At 33.0% G+C, this 25,812-nt stretch overlaps 1 protein-coding gene across 1 annotated transcript in view; it reads right to left on the bottom strand.

Annotated features, from left to right (window-relative positions):
• Nucleotides 1–25,812, bottom strand: part of LOC129975336 (potassium voltage-gated channel subfamily KQT member 1-like) — a 620,836-nt gene that overhangs the window by 112,198 nt on the left and 482,826 nt on the right. The window contains exon 4 of the mRNA XM_056088399.1: nucleotides 23,540–23,715. Within this exon, the coding sequence (XP_055944374.1) occupies nucleotides 23,540–23,715 (176 nt within the window). The remainder of the gene's footprint in view (nucleotides 1–23,539; nucleotides 23,716–25,812) is intronic.

Here is a 25,812-nt window from a genome sequence, read left to right as displayed (position 1 = left end):
TCTGTCGTATATTTTTCTGTTATATGTCGTATTCTATACAAATCTGTATATGTGCCGTATATTTTTCTGTTATCTGTCGTATTCTATACAAATCTGTATATCTGTCGTATATTTTTCTGTTATCTGTCGTATTCTATACAAATTTGTATATCTGTCGTATTTGTCATATTATCTGTCGAATGTCGTCGCAAACATAAACGAAATTTTATATGCATACTTTTCAACACAATAAGAGGGGACAGTCTACTAAAATATAAGTTAATTCACAATTAAATAATTTTTTACTTTCTCCTATACATAGTATAGAAAGAAGATAGTTATCGTCGAACATTTCGAACTCGATGTTTTGACTAATCCCCATGTTTCTTATATCCATGTGGTTCGAAACACACATTTTTAGAAAGAGTCCGTCTGTCTCTCTCTCTGTCGGTAACAAAAACTTAAAAATCTTTTGAGCTAGACGGATAAAATTTGGTATACGGTCTTTATACCAAATTTGTAGATTTCTATCAAATTTGAAACGAAATTCATTTTCAGGAAGTCTGTCTGTCTAGTTGTTCGAGTACAAATCAAAGCGACACCTACAAAACTCAAAGTGTTGGTATATAAAATTTCGTGCATAGGCATAAAATATAGATTCTAACAAAATTTTAAATTCAATTTGTCATAAAATTACCCACCTCTCATTCTGTAGCTTTGAATGTATGTAAGAGCAATAATTCACAAACTCGATGACTTAATAAAATTCTTTACGCCACCTTTGAATTCAAACTGTAATTCCGCATCAAAGTTTTAATGTCAATCATCTGGGCAAAAGGTGTCCAAAATACATATTATCAAGACAGATTCGGTAAAAATACTCTATTAATACCAAAGATCTAAATTTCTTAAGCATCGTCCATCGGTGCCTTGCAAGATATTTTTGGCTCTACCCAAGGGTGCATAATTTTATGCGGGGTGAAGGGGAGAGTAAATTTATTGGAGCGTATGTTAGAAAGTTTTGGGCAGACAAATCCATGTAATTTAAAATGAATCTTTCCGTTGCTGCGATTGGACATAATTCTTTAGTTTATCGATATGGCTAAATTAATAATATTAGTCCTGATGGTGGCTAATTAAGAATTAATTTTAATTCATTTAATCATTTATAAAGTTGGAAGTAAATGTTAATTTATTTACTTTTATTCTTTTTGATTGATATTTGGAAGATCAAACTTTACTCGACAGTTTTCTTTTTTGTAAAGTGTTTTTTCCGGGGAAAATATTTAGATACGAATCACATATTGATTGCATATGAATATATTTCAATCTTACCAACATATGAACTGGTCATTTAAAAAAAATAATCATGAATGTATTTTGTTTAACATGTTATTCGAAGCAATTTGCTATATCACAGTTTAATTTTACAGTTTATCTATTTTTATATACATACGTCCAGGTCACCAATGCAACGGATTGTTATGAGCGGGGATAGAACCCGGGACATTGTGGTTCGCAACCCAGTAACACGACCACGATACAAAAGCAATTGCTCGGGTAGTGTAGCTGTTAACTGGCTTATAAGGTTTCACCACACATTTTTGATCTTGCACTCACTTTTTACCATGGTGAAATCGGGTTGGAGATGGCGCTATATGACATTGTCAGCATGAGAGCAGGTAGGAAAAGGCTCTAATAGTTATGAAAAAGTGCTTTTTTGTGTAAAATCACGTTTTTTCAGACAAATTAATTAGATACGAATCACACATTGATTACATATGAATATTTTCCAATCTTACCCACATATGAACTGGTCCTTTAAATTCAAAAAATCATGAATGCACTTAATTTAACATGTTATTGGAAACAATCTGCTATAGTACAGTGTTCATTTTACAGTTTATCTATCATTATTCTTATTTTTGAACTGACACTCAGTTTTACCATGGTGAAATCGGGTTGGAGATGGCGCTGTATGACATTGCCAGCATGAGAGCAGGTAGAAAAAGGCTCTAATAGTTATAAAAAAGTGCTTTTTTGTGTAAAATCACGTTTTTTCAGTCAAATTAATTAGATACGAATCACACATTGATTACATATGAATATTTTCCAATCTTACCCACATATGAACTGGTCATTTAAATTCAAAAAATCATGAATGTACTTAGTTTAACATATTATTGGAAACAATCTGCAATAGTACAGTGTTCATTTTACAGTTTATCTATCATTATTCTTATTTTTGAACTGACACTTAGTTTTTCCATGGTGAAATAGAGTCCGAGATGGCGCAAAATGACATTGTTATCATGACAGCTGACAGAAAAAGGCTCTAATAGTTTGTTACAAAAAATGATTTTTTTTGTGTGTGTAAAATCGCATTTTTTCAGGAAAGACACATCTATAGATAATCTGAAAAAGTAAAAATATAAATACGTAAGTAAAAAAATAAAGGGAAAAGTGAATTGAGGACCCGCAACACAATTCGTTGTTCAATTTCGTTGTTCTGATCACTGTAATGGGCTGCTCACACTTCGTAGTGGAAATTGAATATACTTATTCTAATAGTTAGTTGTAATTTTTTTTTTGTAAAATTGTATTTTTTCGGGAGGAACCCGAATATAGATAAATTGAAAAAGCCAAATCTTACCTAAATATACTATCCAAACCGTTAAAGCCGTTTCCGAGATACACGAAATAAATAAATTTATGCATACACAAAAATTGCTCGTTTAAAGTTATAAGATTTATACCAATTTGAATAACTGTTGCTAAAAAAGAAATGGATTGGATTTCTCATAAACATCCGGGGGACCTCCAATATGAAAATTGCTAACCTTGGGCATAACCCCAAACCGTATGGGCAATTAGTTCTTTATTTTTATAATCGTAGATAAATAAAAAAGCGAACTGTACAAGTGGGAGTGTTTCCTCTCTTTCCTGTCTTCATGTATTGTGATACTTATGCAGGGTATTCTGTTGAAGGACAGACAACCTTAGAGGTTATTAATAAACATCAAGAAAGGCAACAGGTGTAATGGAATAGGTGCAGCGCCTGTGGATACAGCGGAAAATCTCACAGCGCCGATTGTCGTCGCTGCGACAGACATCCCATTCATTCACACACGCACACACACATACACGCACGTACACTTGTACACACATTCACGCACGGGCACATACACACGTACGTTTGCACTTACACACACATGCATGCACATGCACCCACGTACATGCACTTACACACATATACATACATTCATTCTCGCATACACACACACTTACACAAACACACACATACGCACAAACATGCACAAACGTTCACAAACATAGATGCATGTACGCACGTACACACATACATGCATTTACGAGCATACGCACTGCACGTACGTACACACACAAACACGCACGTGCACATATATACACACACATGCACTTACACAAACTTACACACACATATATATACAGACATTAACTCTCGTACACACACACACACACACACATACACACACACACACACACACAAACACACACACATAACACAAACATGCACAAACGTTCACAAACATACATGCACACGAACGTACACACATACACTCATTTACGAGAGTACTCACTGCGCTACGTACACACACATACACACACGTACACGCATGCATGCACATACACATACATACACACACATGCACGTACGCATGTACACACACATGCACGCAGGTGCACACACATACAAGCACTTACGCACACAGATACAGACAGATATGCACTCACGTACACACACTTACTCTCTCCCTCACTCTCCCTCTGACACACACATTGCCTCATATGCATCTCTATTTATGAAGAGTTCAAGTTCTTTTATTCAGAGATTTGCATTCAATTGTTTTCCTGATTCTTTCATTCCATCCAAAGGAGTCTAAAATTCATATTCTTTTTCTTTACTATTGTATAAAAGATGAAATTCATGGGCAGAACTATGAAGATAAAAATTAGTGGTTACATGAAGTTGACGGATTTACCCAAGGTTTTAATTTGAGAATATACGAAGAAAGTTGAAATAAGCCACTTCCTTGATTTTTTTCACCCCTAAGCAACCCAGATAACAAACAAGAATTCTACAGTAGCTCATTTTTAAGCAGGGCTCACATCAGAGTGCTAACTAGATGCAAAATACTGTTAAGCAGAACAAACAGTGAAGGAAATACAAACTAATCAATATTCTAGACTCAACCAGAGAGTTAGTGATTCAATAAAAGCAATAACTTTTAAAGGAAAGAACATTTGCACACTGTTTAGAAGAACAAAAATAATCTGCATGCAATATGCATAGAACTTCCCGTCATGTTAATAAGAATATTTTTAACTCTATTACTTTTTCTTTTCCATCTTGTCTTCCTGCTTTCACTTTTATAGCCGCATTTTTCCCGTTCCTATCTTAAGCATCAAACCTTGAAGAATTTTTGTCCGCCATAACTTAGTTATTTTAACCGACGTAAACATTAATGTGGTGGATTAGATATGAGACCGAGAGGAATATGTTCCCCTATTTTCATTTTAGTTGGATCATCGACACTAACGAAAATTGCTCAAAACGAAATTAACTAAAATTCTTCAAAAATGGTTTGTTTTTGAAGAATTTGAGAAAAGGACGATGAGTTGGGGAAAGTTGGCTATCGAGGAAAAGAAATCCCAAAGCATTATACATGGCACATGTTTAGGTTACATGCTTAAATACTCTCATAAGATAAATATTCTGACCAATCTCTACTGCTAACAAAGAAGAGTGCCTGCATATGTTGATGGAGGAAGCATTCGCATCATGGAAAGAATTATAAATAAATAACAAAAATATATTTTTCTAATATAAAACAACCATTTCTGATAATATGAAGATTATCCGGAAAAAAGAACTTTCCCACAGCCCCCCCCCCAAAAAAAAAGAAGCAAAACACAATAACTTGGAAAGATTCATTGCAAAAGAAAAAGCAATATATCAATTATTTCTGTTGTTGTTGTTTCTTATGGTATTTGCCATGGACAAACCCCGCTGTTCGAAGACAGCCGATTTAAGCCTGAGGGGGAGAGCCTCTTGTTTCTATAGTAGCGCCATCCAGGGCCAAGAGAACAACTTTGCTACACATACGTCACAACCCTCTTTACGGGGTGGACTTCATTCACGCATTTCATTCACTCAACCACAGATCGTAATTTAGACCTGAATCAGAGAACGATCACCCCTGATCCAGAACCCCCAGTGGTATTACTCTCGACATGGAGGACTTTGTGACCACGACAGATTTAACGCGCGTCAGCCAGCAAGCACACGTAGAATTTCCGGCCAGCGGGGTTCGAACTCGCAACCTAAGGGACGCGAATCCGACGCTCTACCGACCAGGCTACCCCGGCCTTCAGTTATTTCTAAACATAAGAACCACCGAAACTGTAACATTTGTCATCTGTGGTATGAGTTTTTGAATTCCAGTGTCATAGAACTCTGCCGCTTGGGAACGGAGTCAGGGTGTCACAATTGCACTCAAATCTTCACCTGTGCGAAAGTGATTGCCCGAAAAAGTATTTATTCAGGTGCAAGTCACTGGGAGCAAGGTATGGACTATAGGGTGGGTGTTCAAACATATTCCAGCGAAGCGTGTGAAGCAAATATTCTGTTGAATTCGCCATTTGCGGGCAAACGTTGTCATGTAGAAACATAACACCACCATTGAACCTTCCAAGCCTCTTGTTTGGAATGGCTCGTATCAACTTATCTAGTATTGTGCAGTAACGTTCAGCGTTCACCGTATCGCCCTTTGTCAAGAAAACAATGAGCCGAAAACTGTTCACATCCATTTTTGAGAGGTTACAATGTGCTTGACTTACATTCTACAGAGGGCGACTGTGGCGCCACTACATCGACTGTTACTTTGTTTCTAGGGTGAAGTGAGAAACCCACGTCTCATCACCCATAATGATCCTATTCAGGAATTAATCGCTTTCATTGTGGTACCACTGCAGAAAGATCAATGCTGCTACTATGCGTTTCGTTTGTTGTTCGAATGCAAGATATTTCGGCATCGATCTAGCGCACAAGTTCCTCAACAAGCATTTCGTGACGATTTAATGCATTATAGTTCGGAATACCAGGGTTAGTTTAATTTAGTTATATGAACGTCTCATTTTAAAGCAACACTTGGGTTAGGGACGGACCTCTTACTTTTGAACCGCTGTCAGATTACGAGGGCAACACCTGATCTGGTACACCCTTCTCCAAGTTTCTACACCACATGAAAGGACGCTTAACCCAGACAGATTTAACGTGCACTAGACCAATTTACAAGATTTCTTCAGTAGAATCAGGTCTCGAACCTGAAGCCCTTAGGTTTCGAAGTTGAGCCCTTATCAGCAGGCTAACGTGCCCCCCCCTTTTATAGAGATTTAAAGAGATTTTTAGACAGAGAAGAGAAAAAGAGAGAAAAAGATTTTTTATAGAGATTATACCCCCTATTTAATTGCGCATTGTCTATATGAAAAAAAAGCCACTACAGAATTCTTTACCAGTAGGTCACCGCGGGCCTACAGAGTACCAGGAGTAAATGGCTACTGAGTTCCTTAATCGTAAAGCGACGATTCTGCAATGCACAGCCGCACCTGCTGCAGCAGGTGGTCATTAATGAGAGATGGCGGGCCGCCACAATGTTTTTTATGGTTATTTTGCCTACTTTTGGAAAATTCCTGACAACGACGAACCATCCGGTCCATACACTGAACATATCTGACGATGGATCTCGATCGGCGCTACCTCCTGTGTATTCATAAACTTTATAGTTCCTGCATATCCTGTTTGGTATGGCCTGTTTGGATACACATCCATTGAGTTGTGAGTTCGAACCCCGCCGGCCGAAGACTCTCCGTGTATATGGTGGCTGGTGCATAGATAAATTTGGCGTATCCACAAAGTTGAGACAATAACACTGGGAGTACTAGATCAGAGATGATTCTTTTCTGATTCAAGTCTAAATTGCGATTTGTGGATGAGTTAAAGAAACGTATGAATGAAGTCTGCCCCATAAAAAGGGGCTGTGATGCATGAGTAGCTAAGACGTACTCTTTGCCGTAGATGTCTCTACTGAAACAGGAGATGCTAAAGCTCGGCTTAAAATCGTTGACTTCACCGATGGGTTTGTCTGTGACAAGTGTCATAAACAACAAAAACTTTATTATAAACATAATCTCGCACTCGGCTGGAGAAGAAAAAAGAGCCGAAATAATTTTCACCCTACAACGACGTTAAGGTAAGTGATCAGGAAATAACACCTGCCGCAGACTGTAGCCATACCCACAATCCATCAGGCTTGCGACTTCTGCGCCTTCGCGCTTTGTTCCTTCCAGTGCCATCTTTTGGAGCTTTGGGGAACTTTTCAACCCGTATAACTCTAATGAGTACCTTTATGACTTTGGCGTTCTAATGTTCAAGTTTAGGTGTAAACGTGCTTTGGTGGGTGGAAATGATCCTATTGTCTAATTGATTGGAAATTTCAAAAATGATTTTTAATTAATTAAATATAAGGTGATATATAGTTTTTCAACGATAAATTTCGAAAATAATATTGAACAAAATTGATTAAAATGTTGATTTAAAATTGAAATAAAATCTTTTTAATATTGCCAATTAATTTTTCATTTATTTGTTTCCTGAACTTTAAAATATATTATATTTAATATATTTATTAGCAGAAATATTTTTTTTAGCAGAAATCATATAATAAATGTAAAGTTATTTACACTCATTATGTAAGATTTGGAAATTTAATAGCACCAATAATATACTTAAATTCTTTGTAATGTAGATATTATCTTAGAACTCTAAAAATCCTTATATTTTGTCATCAGTAATGTATATCTACTTTGTTTCCAGTCACGTGGTATTCAAAGAATATCTGATATACTTTCCACTTCTGTTGACAGATCTGATGGAAGAGTCTATCTCACAAAGAATTTCATGAATCTAAGATAAATAATTTTATTCTCCGGGAATAAGACTATTTTCTTGAGTTTAAGCTCTTGTGATTAAAAATTGACTGGAAAGAAAAAAAGAACATCTTCGTGGTATTCGCTACTAAACCTTTCCGAAGATTTTTCATCAATGATACTGGTATCCTCTACCAAACAATTTCGAAGTTCTTTACCAATAATACTTGTATTCACTACCAAATTATTACGAAGATTCTTTATCAACAATACTAGTATTCGCTACCAAACTATTACGAAGATTCTTCATCAATAATATGGTGTTCGCTACCAAACCATTACAGAGATTCTTAATCAATGATACTGGTATTCACTATCAAAATATTACGAAGATTCTTTATCAACAATACTGGTATTCGCTACCAAACAATTTCGAAGTTCTTTACCAATAATACTTGTATTCACTACCAAATTATTACGAAAATTCTTTATCAACAATACTAGTATTCGCTACCAAACTATTACGAAGATTCTTCATCAATAATATGGTGTTCGCTACCAAACCATTACAGAGATTCTTAATCAATGATACTGGTATTCACTATCAAAATATTACGAAGATTCTTTATCAACAATACTGGTATCCTATACCAAACAATTTCGAAGTTCTTTACCAATAATACTTGTATTCACTACCAAATTATTACGAAGATTCTTTATCAACAATACTAGTATTCGCTACCAAACTATTACGAAGATTCTTCATCAATAATATGGTGTTCGCTACCAAACCATTACAGAGATTCTTAATCAATGATACTGGTATTCACTATCAAAATATTACGAAGATTCTTTATCAACAATACTGGTATCCTCTACCAAACAATTTCGAAGTTCTTTACCAATAATACTTGTATTCACTACCAAATTATTACGAAGATTCTTTATCAACAATACTAGTATTCGCTACCAAACTATTACGAAGATTCTTCATCAATAATATGGTGTTCGCTACCAAACCATTACAGAGATTCTTAATCAATGATACTGGTATTCACTACCAAAATATTACGAAGATTCTTTATCAACAATACTGGTATTCGCTACCAAACTATTGTGAAGATTCTTCATCAATAATATGGTGTTCGCTACGAAACCATTTCGAAGATTCTTCATCAATAACAATGGTATCCTCTACGAAACCAGTTAGAAGATTCATCAATAATACTGATGTTCACTATAAAACCATTTCGAAGATTCTTCATCAATAACAATGGTATCCTCTACGAAACCAGTTAGAAGATTCATCGATAATACTGATGTTCACTATAAAACCATTTTGGACATTCTTCATCAATGATACTGGTTTTACCACAGATATACTATGAACACCACCTTGCTAGTTAACGAGTTGATTGCAAAGTAGAAAAAAACAAACAAAAAACAACGTTTAAACGTTTCAAGCTATAATCAATTATGCATTATCTGCAATTGTAAAGAAATTTACAACTGGCGTAGTTTCATTCTCATATTGATTGTGAAATACATTTTTATAGGAATAAAAAGGAATGAACTTTTACAAATTTAATATTGCTCTCCCCCATTCTGTAAGTCTCCTGGTAAGAAAGACAGTTTTATCGATATAATAATGGCTGTTGAATGGATTTTGAATCAATGATTCCCAGTATTTGCTATAAAATTGATTGCATTTTTTTGATTTTGTCGGCAAAAATAAAGAAACCGTAATGTTCGAGAATGTTGCCAACATTCACAATCGGACACTAGTTCCGAGTTTTCTTTTGGAACATTCAATGTTCTGTCATGAAGGATAAAAACCCAAAAATATGAGTCAATCAATGAGTAAACGAATCGAGCGACTTGAGTAGTTAAGCGAAGTCTATAGTACTGATATTTTATGAGTTCTTTATGACACCTTTGTGCTGTTACAATTGTTTATTAACGATTTGTTGCTTATAAGCTGCTATTTACTGGAAGTGCATTTTTTTTGTGTGTTCACTTCGTCAATGTTTTGATACGAAGTAGTGTATTGTATTTTCATATAGAATAAATAATCGTTAACCGCTATTGAGCCTATTGGACTTTTTCACAATTCTTAGAAGAACAGATTTTGATTTTTTTCCGTAACACTTTTAAAGATGGCATTACCCCCCCCCTCATTTAATTGCTTTTATTCTTGTATCGTTTACGAGATGTACTGATATATTAAACTGATTATAACTGCGTAAGATACGGTGAATAGTCAAAACTATCTTATTTTCTAGTAACAAAAAAAAAAATGTTCCACAGCAAAAGTCCTCACCTTAGCAAGCATTTTTGAGATTTAGTTTATCCGGAATATAAAGTTTAAATTAATTTAAATTAAAATGTAACCAGAATTCAAATAAAATTTGCAACTAAAAGGAAGTTAAAACCAAGCAAATGATAGACAATGAAATTTTAATTTAATGCAATGCTTTTTTCCAAAAAGGAAACACGAAGTTCAGGCACGAAGACACAACCGAAGTGTATTCAAAAGAAGAATTTGCAGGAATTACTAACACACAAGAAAACAACAAATTGTTATTAACCACTAATAACAATTTGCGCTATAGTGTTCTGAATGCGCAATAGTGTTCTGAATGCAGTCACAGAGCTCGCTCCGCGATCATCATTCCAAATAGAAAATTCTTACACATGTGAACACCTTTGGTTACATCATATCAATGACAGGGTTTGGAGTTTTCTAGAAAGATCTTTTGATCTCTGCTCATAGTACGAACCAACCAAGTAATAATTTTAATATTTTCTATATTCTTAAATTTAGTTATCAAAGGGTGGTCAGTTTGCCTCCAAGGCTAGGATCGTTGTTCCACCCTTGGCAACCATTGAGTATCTGCAAATCTTTTCTTCTTTACTATGAGGCTAAATGCGAAGGAAAGCAATATTGCAGATTCATAACACTATTAAAATAATGTCTTGGCATCAAAAACACACATTCAAAAAAAATTTCAAATCTCCTATACATCAAGAAATGAGGGAATATCAAATCACAAAATTACGATTACAAAAATGAATTTGGTTTCATAAAAACGTATAAAATAAGTAAAATTTCCCTAAATATTTAACAAAAAGCTTCACACGGGAAATAAATAACATAAAATATCCCTTCTAAAACGTAAAAACATCATCAATTTAATCCCCTATACGATACATAATATACAGAATCGAATTTTCTAACTTTAATGATGCTGTAAAATGAAAACTTGGACACAATTCAAATTCTGTCAGCACATAAAGTAATGAGACTCTTAAAAATGTTTCCATTCTTTGTATAATGAATGGTCCATGTAATTTTTCAGAAAGGAACTGAATAAATATTATTCACTCCAACTGCATTATATATCGATAATCTATTCTATCCAGGTTAATTCTATGCTGCGAATTAAGTTAAATTATTTTGTTTATCGAACCAACAAGGGAAAGAGTTGAATGAGATACAAGTGATGTGATTTATCGGGTTTCAGAATTAGGTTTTCAGCTTTGGCAACAACTTCAGAATCGAGTTTAGTGCTCAATAAAAATGGATAATGTCCGATTTTTACGAGAGCGTTTGAGATGTAGTTTCTGGTTAATGCAGGGATTTTGACATAAAGGGTGACATTTAATTTATGCGTAAATCAGATTAGATGTAACACATCAAGATGTTGCTTCCATTTAAAGAGCTATGGCAGGCAATTCTCATATTGCCATTAATGATATTGTAGCTTGGAGATTTCTAAACAAGTGCGGAATTTATTATTAATTTGAATTATAAATGCATTTTTTATTATATGTTTTATAAAGCACAAGTTGATACAACATCCCTGCTTGGATAAAATATTTTTGATGTAGAAATTACTTTTGCATAAAATATTTTAATTATATAATTTTAATATAAAAACCAGTGGGAATGGCTTCCAAACATTTCTCATATACTCTCTAATAAACTTGTCAAGCCAGAGAACGCCATACATGGCATTGACTTACAATAGTTACGAAATATTGACTTTTGGCGTGAATTTAATATTTTAACTGAATCTATCCTGTCCTCCTTGGCGAGTTATTTGGCGATTAATGTGCCGGGCACCCGTTAATAGTATCCAAAAATCGAATTTCTGTTTTAAACATGTTTTTCTCAACCGATTGAAGCAAAAATTTGAAATGAAACTGCGCTTGTAGTCATAAAATCCCATACCAAATTTGATATATTTAGGTCACTAGGTTTTTGAATTATTGCGTTTACTTGCTTCTGAAAGTACAGTTCGACAGACAGACAACTTTTTGTTTCGTTTCACTCAAAATTCGACAGCTGTCTTCATTATAGATGTTAAATCTGTAGACCGAATTTTACCTATCTAGCTCTCTTCGCTTTGCAGTTATCGTGTTAAATTATATTCCGAACAAAAGGATAGACGGACTTCCACGGAACAGATTTTACTCAAAATTTGACAGAAATCTGCAAATTTAGTGTAAAGATCTATACCAAATTTCAACCATCTAGCTCAAAGCATTTACGAGTTATCTTCGTCCCAGACAGATAGACATTTTCCAAAAAATGTATTTTTGGAACTCAGTGAGGTCTAAAATGTGGAGATCCGTCAAAATCTCCAGATTTGTTTTAAAGATTACTGTACTTTCTTTATTCTACGTATACGAGAAAGTAATGAATTATTTTTTTTATTTAAATGTATTATTTTATAATAAAAATATATTATTTTACAAATATGATGATAGAAAGTAATTTTTCTGTCAAAAATATTAGGGAATTCCCGATAAAGTTTTGGGGATTTTACTCCCTCCGGTTTAATATTTTTTTTCTGTTCTCTTCAACACAATTCATATTAGCATTATTGTTAAAGTTATTATCAGTTAAATTATTCTAATTATAATCTAAATTAATTTTTTTTGTTTTTTTTTTAAATCTAAACCAACTTGATTTTCCAGGAACTTTTTCGCACACAAGGTAATGAAGTAATCTATACTTATATAAAGCTCAATGTGTGTGTGTGTGTGTGGATTGGCGCTCTACTGGCCAGACCATTTGACCTACAGCTACCACATTTAATACATGTATACCTTAGAGGTCGGGAATGTGCACCTGGGGTCCCTTTTTTGAATTTTTAATTAGAATTTTAATTATTAATTAAAAACTATCTCTCCCGCCAAAAAATCTTTTCATTTCCCCACCGCCAAATGAGTAAGGCTTCAGTTTTTTTCACAACGAGGATAGGCTTAACATATTTTCGCCCGATTATTTCAAACGATTCTGTTTATTTTCTTAGTGTTTGATGCATTTAAAATTAAATATTGTTAATTAATCGATCTTTCAGATTCATTCTGAAGTACTTTTGAATTAAAATAACACAGAATAAAGAAAATTAAAAATTTCTAATCTGCGTAGCGTTACCTCAACTGGCGTACAAAATTCACGCATTTGCGTTACCATATTGCCGTTGAAAATTCCCGCATGCGCAATGTGTTTTGATTGTCGACAACTCTATTTTCAACGGACTTGCTTTTGAAGGCTTAACATGTTTACGCCCGATTATTTCAAACGACTCTGTTTATTTTCTTAGAGTTTGATGCACTTAAAACTAATCATTGTTAATTAATTGATCTATTCATGATGAATGTGAGAAAACTTTGTAAAAAACTTCTTGAGATATTACATAAATTAAGAAAGATATTCTTTTGTGCCCATAAGGTTTAAATACTCAGTGACTCTGTTTTCAGTACTCATATTAAAAAAATGCTTCGTTTCAGTAAAAAATGCAAATTAACCATTTCCACTTTAATTTAAAGCATAAATTCTACGGGAGCTAACAGAAAAGTAGAGAGATACATATTACGTTATGGCTGAAGGCCTTTATAATATTATGAATGGATTATATAACTATCAAAATTTGAAGCTTTAAAATGTTTTGATGAAGAAGTTATTAAAATAGGAGTTACATAAAATATTTAATTATTAAAATTTTAATGAGCATTAAGATTGGCGAACTGGCTGGTCGCCAAAGACTGCTAGTTATTAATAAAGAAGAGAAAAGAAACTTGAGAAATAGAACATTTATGATATCTCAGAGAAGTAGCAAAATCCATCCTCAATATTGAAAAAAAAAAAATATTTGCTTGCAAATTATGTACGCAATACTAATTTCCCTGAAATATAATATATTTCAAGAATACTAGTTTTTGAAATTTTGATAGTTTAAGCTTTATTTGAATGTATGAAATTATTGTAAAAAGAATACAACTTTATATAGATATCGAGAATGCATATTTTGAAAAGTTATACAGACACTTATCTTAGTATATTATGGGGAATTTTTTTTTTAAATTCAAAAGAATGTATTGTTACAAAATTTTTTCTGCTACAACTACCGCCACTCAATTGTAATTACTCAGCGCATTTAATCACTAATCATTAGTTCAGCAGCTTTCTTGCTGTCTAATCCTCCAAGACCTCTTATTTGTCGGCGACTCCGACACCTCTCTCACACACACAACTTTTTACGATCCACACAACTTCTTCGTCGCTTCAGAGTTCCCGTCTTTTATAGTTCCGGGAGGCGGGGCTAGAATATTCAGACCAATCAGAGCGTACCTGGATGTATCTCGGGTTTTAGTGGATGGATCGTGAAAGTTCTCGAACATTCCAGTAGTATCCATTTAGTCGCCAAACTCGCCAAATTCGTCGCCAAGTCGCCAAATGGTCGCCAAGCTCTCAGGTCATTTACGCGGCAGCTGCTCAGCACAGATCTTACAACGGTCTTTCTCACGATGACACTATTCATGGCCGAGTAGCAAAATTACAGATTTGTAACAGTATTATCAATTTTTAATGCCCAAATTTAAGAATGGATTATGATGCGTATATTCATTTTTAAGAAAGCATTATGATAGGTATATTATCTCTAAAACGTGTAATGGAATACTTTATGAAACTACAGTCTGAAGTATGGAAAAATGATCTGAGTCAATAAATTGTAATTTTAATATGTCTAAACGTCTTATAGATAAATACCCGAAACTTTGCCTTGGCACAGATAAATGCACTAAAAATATATCAGTAACTATGTAACACATTTAACCAACGAGAGATGATGCAAATTTAATTTTTAAAACTTTTTATTACCATTACGCACAAAAACAAAATTGCTCTTATACCACTGCCCAAATTATTTAAAGGAATTTATTAAATGGAAGTACATGTCTAGATGCAAAATTTAAAGAAATAAGCACTTGTTCAATCTTTTTGAGACGCCTTGTGGGGGCACGGTAACCTGGTGCAACCGGAGAGCTTCAGGCTCGAGATCCGATTCCATCGAAGAACAGTCGTGTAAGAAGGTCTGGTGCACGTTCAATCCGTCGGGGCCATGCGCCCTCCGGCTGCTGTGGTATGGAAATTTGGAGAGAGGGATGCCAGCTCAGGTGTCGTTCTCATCATCTGACGATGAATAAAAATTACGAGGTCCATTCGAAAATAGCAATAGTGTTGCTCTACAGCGGAACGCTGATATAACTAAACTTAACTTGAGACGCCCAGGGCATTTGTCTATTATTGATGTTTTATATAAGTTATTTTTGAATGTTGTAAAGTTATTTTTACCTACAGTTAGAACATATTTATCCCATTTTAAAAAAGTGTAAAGACACACTGCGCCACTTTCTCACCACATAAACTCGACTCTTCACTTGTTTTCGAATACCTTCAGAGAAATAATAGAATTTGATAAATTTTCTGGAAAAACAATTTCGTACCTTTTGTGCCAAAAGAATTCAAACATAAAGCGATATGTAAAAGAATATAGCTTTATATTCGTCTAAAAATAATTTGCATTTTTTATTAAAAGAACTTTATTTTCTATTAAAAAGATTATTTATCTTACTTTCTTTTTAAATTGAAGAAAAATATTAAAATGGAAGTATTATCCGATTACGATATTAAATTTTAAAGGGAATTTTCACGAAAGCTGTGAAAATTTAACAATGACGATAAGTTTCACACAAATAGAATATTTGATTTTTTGAAGTTTCATAGAAATATTTTGCATAGGCATTGTATTAATAATATAAATTTTAATTTAAGCTTAACAAGATATCCTATTAATAAATATTTGAATTTTAGAAAATATAATTATATTATAAAGTATTATAATTCTTATAAATGCGATTCTTTTTTTTCGAAACTGTGTTTCGAATTGTACATATACCCCTTTGATACTTTGTTTACATACTGATGCTTACGCCGTGAACAAAATATTGATATCAGAAGGAAACCAACCAGCAAAATAGTACATTGAATGTTTCTTTCGAATGTTGATTCGGAGCCTTGGAGCGAAAATAAATTTTTATAAATTAGGTGGTTGATTGAAAATGGACTAACATAAGTTTACTTGTATATTAAAATAATATAAATAATTTTAATAAATAATTGGAAAACGTCATTCCATTAGAAAAGTGCATTATTTACGCAAAAATTTTTAAAAAAAATGTATTAGATCTCTATTGTTACGAAAATTAAAAATCATATTGTTACGAAATTTCCCTGGTTCGTTTGGATAGTGGGAGTTATATGGTGTGGAGAACACTCAATCAGCAGGCGACAGTGGAAAACGAAACAACGACGTTTATTTACACGAAGACACACAGGACAGCACAAAGACGACAACTCTTTCGCTTCCGACTATTCTCGCACTCCACTGGCTTGCGACTCAATTCACCACTGCCCGGCAGCTGCGGGTGCTTCCTTTTATAGGTCTCAGGAGGCGGGGCTAGAAGCCTCTCAACCAATCAGGAACATTCGAGGCGTATCTCCTTTCCTACTGGACGGATCGGGGAAATTTTCGATGTTTCGGGTATAATCTATTTTGCCTCCATAGTCACCAAATTCGTCGCCAAGTCGCCAAATGGCCGCCAAGTTTGTCGCCAAGCTCTGGGACCTCCTATGGAACCAACCATGTTGGGAAGCAGCATCACAGGTTCGTAACAATATTTACTAAGTTAGAATTTTGAAATTCTATTAACTGAGTCAAACGTTTTCACCATTAGTGTTTTAACTTCTGTATTAAAGGTTACCAAATTTTAATATTCATTAGTATTCAATTGTAAACTATTAGTACTTACTTGCAGAAGGAATGAAACTTCGTTAGATATTTACTATGAAATTGCGAGTTAATATTCTTTTAAATACAAGTCCCTGACTTATCAGTATACATTTTAGTTAGTTCATTATGAGATGATAAAGGAAATCTATAAATTGAAAATAATAATAAAGACAAAAGAATACTCCAAACCCATTTACAACCACTGCACTCATTTTGCCAGTTTTTATTTCACTTGAACACTCATCAGCATTAGTGCTCAATTGTTCCTCATCCCGAGATTTTCCAAACAAATCTCCCAAACACTACTTTACTGCACATCCTTATTTGAAGAAAGCTCGACATAATTCGGCAACCTCACTCACTGCATCGATTTTGACAATTTTTATTATGTGTCAAAGCTTTATAACCTTTAGATTACCATCAATGTCTCTCGTCCTTCACCGTTCTTCATTTTCCAGAGATATCGCAAAAATAAAATTTTGGCAGAGTTTTTATATGCCACAATTCGACCAATTTCACCATTTTTTTTAATCTATCAATTTTGTTTTCAGAAATTTCCAAACCAACCAGAATTAATCAATTATAATTGAATAATCAACAATCAATCAAACAACTGTAATTAAAACTATTCTTTATTTTGCTATCATAAGATGTAGTCCAGCAAAGTTGAACATGTTTAGCAAACATTTCTGTCGATGACAAGTATATATACAATAACCACGATAAACAAAGCAATTTATTGTTCATTCAAAGTTATGACGAATCTGTAAGATTGTTTTGATATAATGTTTACATCATAGATGAAAAGCGATTTTATAAAATATTCTAAATGAATAACTGATGAATGATTACCAAATTTTCCGAAATCTGGTAACTTGGTCATCAATTTGGCGACAAAAACTAAGATTGCGGAAATTTCATGATTATTGAAGATATCTCTTAGGAGACGAGATCCAAGATCCTTTTAGAAAAATCAGCATCTTACCGGGATGTTCACAGAATAATTAATTATTTCTGTAGTTGAGAAAGGAGTAAGATATCTTGCTGTGAACCCTGAGAGCTATAACTGTTTTCTCATTAGTGTTTTTCTGTTTTCTAAAAGCGTATTCACCTCAGGTGAGCTTTTGGTATCAGTACTGTTTCCTTGTGGAATGCTGCCTCTTTAATCATTAATGAACTTGTTGGACTTCTTGCATTTGTGTTCCTGAAAGCAGGTGAATTTCCGTAACCATATAGGTAAAAAGTACAAAAAAAAAAAAAAAAAAAAAGGATTGGTCTCAAAAAATTTTCTCGCCTTTTTTTTAATAAAGATTTATTCCAGTGAATGCCTTACAAAGCATTGGCGTACAATAGATACAAAATATTAACTTCTGGCGTGAATTTAGTATTGGTAGTGTTTTGGCCATTAATCCCTGGCATGTGGTCAAAAGTATCCAAAAAATCGAACTTGGGCTTCAGGTTCGTTCCTTCCAACAACTTAAAACAAAAATTTGACATAGACTTGCACTTAATGCCTTAAAATCACGTACCGAATTTGATATATATAATTGTTTATTAAGCGTGAGGAAAAACCTTCAGTTGCAACGTATTGTTACGAATGTTTAAAGTTGCTACACAGCATAGTTAGTTCTAACATAGGAAAGATAGTTTTACTGGTAGCTCTGTTGGATGCTGATCAGATGCCGGATCAATGACCCCCGGGTTTCTCCTTGGCTACTTATAGATAAATTTGGTGACAAATTGGATGACACTGGAATCCTCAGAAATTTAGGCGTTAGGACCAATTGGAGGCGAGTTATGCTTGATTGTTCGAGAACTTTCTGTGTCTGTTTGTAGAAGCTATAAAAGCCCTCAGTCCAAACCAGAATCGATCTTTTAGTAAGTTGTATAGTGAATCAACGACGAATTAGTTGCATCAGTTCAGCGAAGCGCAAGCGTTGAGTGGAGCTAAAGTAATTAGTGGATTGAGAATTGGTAGTGTGCGCTTGGTTCTGGAGACAAGTATTGAAGCAGCATTCATTCATACATGGAGTAGCCAGTAGTATAGTATTGAGTCGGCAGCTAGGTACATCTAAAGCGAAGAGACAGTGGAGAACAGCAGACAATTGGAGAAACTTGACTGTTTAGCTACATGGATTCCCTCCTCCTGCTGAGTTCTGTCTGGCCTCTGTGTATGCTGTGCCTGTTGTATACTACCGATTACTACTTGTGAGTTGCTGTGCATTGTTTGTGTACGTCTCGGCCGTGTATTTATCTATGTCTTCGTGATAATAAACGTTGTTATTTGTTACTGAGGCCAGCTGACTGTGTCAAATTACATCATACACCTACTACATTCGATCCCTTTCGATTTTAGTATAATGTTTTTTTCTGAACAATATTCTGAGATCATTGATTTTTTTTCTTTTTTTTTTTTGCTGGAGGCATTGAAAAACTTATGCCATATCTTTACATGTTTACATAACGTAGACACTTACATTGAAAAGTGGATTTCGTTTGGGGCTTTTATTTGTAACTTAGGTTACAAATAAAGTTACTGTAAAATTTGATCTAGTTTTTTTCAAGAAACGAGGCTAACTTTTTTGACTGATCGTTTGACGAACACAAGAAAATGTAAAAAAAAAAAAAAAATGGCTTGGGAAAATGTTAAAAATAAGATTTAATCTTTATTTTTTTAATTTTATTTATTTATTTATTTATTTTTTGCCATTTTTCTCAAAACTTCAGGTTTTTTTGCGCAATCTGGAGGTTACAAATATATTTATTTTTAATTTTTTTTCTTGATTAAATTCATAATACGAATTTTTTAAAAAATATCATAATATATTAAAATAGAATTCAATATTAAAAAAAATCGATTTTTGATAAATCTCTATAGTGTAGAAAGAAAGATATACTTAGTAGCATGATACGAGAAATCACCCCCACATCTTTAGAGGAGAGATTCAAACCTAAAAATTTAATTTAATCTTAAACCATTCGTTTTTATACAATCCTGTCCAATTGGTACAATTATATTCCAAACTCTAGTAAAAGCAACCATTGAAAACATACTGAGCTCATTAATTACATTTAACAAGACTTTCAGATTAGCAACCACATTTCAACATCGAATGCAGCGAAAGGTCAACACAAAACTAAATCATCTTAATTTTTTCGAACAATAACTAATAATGTAGTTTTCTGGTAATCTTCTAAAATTAGTTCCTTCCAAGAACTATTACCTATTAAAAGAAATTAATTAAAAGTGTTCTTAGAATCCTGCTTTTTTGATAAATAAAAGTAAATCTTCTTGAACTGTTAGAAAAAATTAACCAGGATTATAAATTAACCATCTTCGAATCTGACCACCGGTTTTCTAATCTTTTTCTAGTGGTCTACTGGCACCGAGCACTTAAAAGCAAAGTCTAAAAAAATTTTTAAGGCCTCACGCAAAATAGTTTTTCATTCGAGGCTTAACTCAAACATTACAGGCTTAATAAATGTAATTAGTTCTATATAAAGAGGGGGAGGGGGGGGGGAGGGAGAAATTTTCGAAGAATTTCGTCTCTTCCTTTAATCTATATAATTAATTTATAATTGGAGCTAACAATTTTGGTCATTAGTGAGGAAACCTATTAGCTCTGAACTTTTTCCATCGAAGGAAAATGAATGTTTTCTTTTACCTTAGAAGAAAATCTTCTTTGTTGTTTCTAGAAATATCTACGTTTTATTGATCGGAGCTTCTTTTTGTAATAAAGAGAAAACGTCATTATTTTGTGAAGTGAGATATTAAATTATTTAATTTTAGATACTTTAAAAAGAAGTTGATAATTTTGAGTATTCAGACATCTTTCAAAGCAGGGATACGAACTCTTTTACATCTATAATATCATGATTATTATGTTTGTAATATTAAATATATCATAGGCCATTTGAATGATTGACATAGCTAAAAATATTTTTCATGAAGTTTGCATCAAAAGGTAATGTTTTTTTTTCGGAAGGAGGCTATAGGTATCTCAATATCATTTAGTAATTTTTATAATTTTGATCAAGATAATTATTAGAAATTAATTAGTTAGTATTTATATTACTTCGGTTTAATTTTAGGTTTCTTTTTTGAAGTTTTATTATTTTATTTATCTTTAAGATGTGGTTCATGCAACAGTCGAAAAATTAGTTGTTCCTCAGCCTTTTTGGATAGAATAACATATATAATTTTTATCAGCTTTACTTATTGCTTTTTTTACATTCTTTACGTCAATTCTATAAATATTATTTATTTATTTTTATTGTGTTATTTATGTTTATTATTCCTGTCTTATTACATTATTTTTGCTTACCCTAAAACGAAAATGTATCTTTTTATTAGTTTTTATGCAACGTTTGTTTGTTAACCTTGTTGTATAGGATAAAATACATGATACTTATCAGTATTATTTATTAATTTTTTTAAAGTTATTTAAGTTAATTTTATAAATATTACTTATTTATTTTTGTCTTATTATAATATTTTTGTTTACTTGATAATCAAGGTGTATACAGAACATTTTTTTAATATTTTTTATATATCTTTAGTTTGTTAATCTTGTTGGATTGGATTAAATGCATAATATACACCAATATTAAATATTGCACAATAGTGTTGATACAATATTCGGTATTCATAATCTTGTTGCACATCTCCATGAACAGCAGAGTTATATCAAGTCTATGAAACTGTGCACCCTGAAGAAGTCCAATACTACCTATGGATTGTCATTAAGATCCTGCCTGGTGAAGCCCAGACGAGTAAAAATGTGATCAGGTGAATCCTCTACCGTAAAACATTTGGGACAGACTTCAAAGCGCTTAGAAGGTGCCCGCTGAGAAAGTGAGTAAGAGTAGGTTGATCCTGCCTACTCCAATCAAGAGTCAGAGAGCCCTCAGGACTCTTATACCAGTGATGTACTGGTGGGACAAACCAAGTGGTTTTATTTTGGCTTTTAGCTCTCTAGAAAATTTGCATGTAAGTAAGAGTTTCAGTAAGCACAAAGACATCACTAGCTCCCGCTTTGGGACAGGGTGTCCGCAATCGCATTATCCTTGATGCCAACATGAGAGGGCATTCTTTGTAGGTGGGGTATTCATAATATACATAATATTATTCATAATATTCATAATATTATTCATAATATTTAATAATATTATTCATAATATTCATAATAATATTCATAATATTATTCACACTTTTCATAATAATATTCATAATATTATTCATAATATTCATAATATTATTCATAATATTCATAATATTATTCATACTACTCATAATAATATTCATAATATTATTCATACTATTCATAATATTATTCATACTACTCATAATAATATTCATAATATTATTCATACTATTCATAATAATATTCATAATATTATTCATACTATTCATAATATTCATAATATTATTCATACTATTCATAATATTCATAATAATATTCATAATATTATTCATAATATTTTTCAACGTTACCAAAATATAATATACAGAACGATCTCGAATATCCGGCCTAATGTGGCGGATAGACAGGTCGGATAACAAAAACGGCGGAGTTTTATGAATTCATCTCTTTGCTCACCAGCACCCAGAAGACAAAGATTTTACGCCAAAACTCATTGTTATAAAGCGTATTTTCTCACTATAATGCGTATTGACTGTTTACTATATAATGCTCACTATAATGCGTATCGAGTACTAAGCCCACCATTTATCTCAAGCCACGGAAAATATGAAAGCGGCCGCGGAACGGTGAATCATGGAAGCAGTTACCAGTAATATGTTGAGTTAAAATAGAAGGCTCTGTACTGGTAGTTTATATATGTTTATATACTGCAATGCACGTTTCAAGGATTTACTAGAGAAAAAGTAAGTTAAAGGGCATAAACTGTTCATATTTTTACATAAATTCTGTAATCTTCACCATGGTACACTTAAAAAACATTAAGCATACTTCAAAAACAATTTACGAATACTGTACAGTTATAATCAGCAACATCGCGAACAATTGAAGTCTGTTACGCACTGACGAAACACTGAACAACGAGCAGAACGCTGCTCTTTTCCTGTCACATCTTGTATTTTGCACACGACACGTAGGTGGATTATAACAGACATTCTCTTCCAATGCCTTGGTAATATTGCCAATGTAACGTCTTGTCTTTTTCATTTAATCTTGATAAAAGAAAACCAGGTCAGATAGTACGGAAGCCGGATAATCTCGAGCCGGATATTCGGAAATGTATTGTATTATGCTTTGAGGATGGGAGAATTACAAATTCTGCAAACGTAAGTAAGGTGTTCGGATGTTAGGGCCAATATCACAGACCATCATTGGAGTGATAGATGAGGAAAGTGAAATTATCCAATAATAATCGTTCGAAGATTATGTTAGTAGAATATGAACAAAATTTTATAGTATTCTTACCTGTCTATGTGCGTAAACCACTGATCCCAGCAACTTCCATGTTCCACCCCTGCGATCCATTCGAACCATTCGAAGGATCTGGAAGAATCGGAGACCCCTTAGGGCGGACGTAGCGAAAACCTGCCCACTGCTCCCCACAGACAATACCACGATGGACGCCACAATCACGATTATATCTGGAATAGTAAAAAAAAGCAACTTCAATATACTTAACATCTTACCGCACCTCCGTTACTAGAGCTCATGTGGCCCCTTTTCAGTTAGGTACAGATGTAGGTGAACTTTATGAAAATAAAATTACATTGCAATCAATTGGGAAAAAACCAATAAATGACAAAACGCTAATATATATAACATAATAAAGAATGGTAAATGCTGGAATGAAAAAATATTTTGAATACAATAAAATTGGTTTAATAAAAATTTTAATGTACAGTGTGGGTGAAAAAATAAAACAATTGTAAAAATTAGGTACTTAAGGAGGCTTAAGGATATATTATGAATAAAATGCAAGGAGTATTAAAATATTGCACTGAAAAAATTCAGTTTAATGTCATTGGAATAATTCTTCACGATCAATTAGCAATTCCATCATGTTTATGATTCTTTCTTGGAAGATGAATTATTAAGGACTCTTTTGTACCAAAGACTTTCTAAAGAAGATGAAGCCTTCTGAGGTACCATGAGAGAGTTAAAGGACAGGATGTCACAAAGTGGATGGAATTGCCGACTTCTCCACAAGAACGTAAACTTAAGTATAGAACATTTTTACACAATATGTAAAAAATAATTTACTCAAAAATAATCTTTATCTTTTAATGAATACATCATACACATTCGTGTGCAATGCTTTCACTATGCAATGCATTTCGTATTGAAGCAAGTGATTTGAATTTGATATCTGGTTTGGAGATTTTTGCTTACGATATTTGGTTCTAGCATTTGATATAAATCTGAAATTGTAGAGTGCAAAAACATACAAAATATTGTTTTAGATGCTTTTGGAGACCACCTAGTTCGCCAAGGATTTTGTTTGTGTTTATATTCAGTTAAACAATTAAATCTCTTAGGTATGACTTAATATTTATGAGTTTCTTAAGAAAATATTTTTAAATATAACTTATGACATATATTAAAATAACGTTCATTTTATAGGCTGCACTGTTCTAAACTATGCTAACAGAATCAAATCTACTGTATCATCGGCAGCTGTATTTGCATCTTTTTATTCCACCCTTTGATTGACAAATGAAGAAAGATCACTGTAGTATTTAAAAGCGATATTCTATCTGTATTCATTTACTTTTATTGACTGTGATTGCGCCTGTGGATATTATCATAATATTGGTTATATATTGGTACTCAGTTATATATTGGGGTACAGTTATATATTATAAATTTAGGTACCCAGTTATATATTTGTACCAGGTTAAATATAATTTTAGTTACTTTTGGGGACCACCTAGTTCGCCAAGAATTTTGGTTGTGTTTATATTCAGTTGAATAATAAAATCTCTTAAGTATGACTTAATATTTATGAGTTTCTAAAGAAAATATTTTTTAATATAGTTTATGACAGATATTAAAATAGCGTTCATTTTATAAACTGCAGCTGTTCTAAACTATGCTAACAGAATCAAATCTACTGTATAATCGGCAGCTGTATTTGCATCTTTCTTGAAGCCAGTGAAGCCAATGAAGAAATATCACTGTAGTATTTAAAAGATATATTCTATCTGTATTCATTTACTTTTATTGACTGTGATTACGCCTGTAGATATTATCATAATATTGGTTATATATTGGGGTACAGTTATATATTATATATTGGGGTACAGTTATATATTATATATTGGGGTACCCAGTTATATATTATATATTTGTACCAGGTTAAATATGGTTTTAGTTGCTTTTGGGGACCACTTAGTTCGCCAAGAATTTTGGTTGTGTTTATATTCAGTTAAACAATTAAATCTCTTAGGTATGACTTAATATTTATGAGTTTCTTAAGAAAATATTTTTTAATATAGTTTATGACAAATATTAAAATAGCGTTCATTTTATAGACTGAAGCTAATCTAAACTATGCTAACAGAAATAATTCTACAGTATCATCGGCAGCTGTATTTGCATCTTTTTATTCCACCCTTTAATTGACCAATGAAGAAAGATCACTGTAGTATTTAAAAGCGATATTCTATCTGTATTCATTTACTTTTATTGACTGTGATTGCTCCTGTGGGTATTATCATAATATTGGTTATATATTGGCA

Source organism: Argiope bruennichi, chromosome 7, assembly GCF_947563725.1.
Source record: "Argiope bruennichi chromosome 7, qqArgBrue1.1, whole genome shotgun sequence".
NCBI lineage: Eukaryota > Metazoa > Arthropoda > Arachnida > Araneae > Araneidae > Argiope > Argiope bruennichi.
Note: the sequence above shows the minus strand (reverse complement) of the source record. Positions and strands in the feature narration are given on the sequence as shown.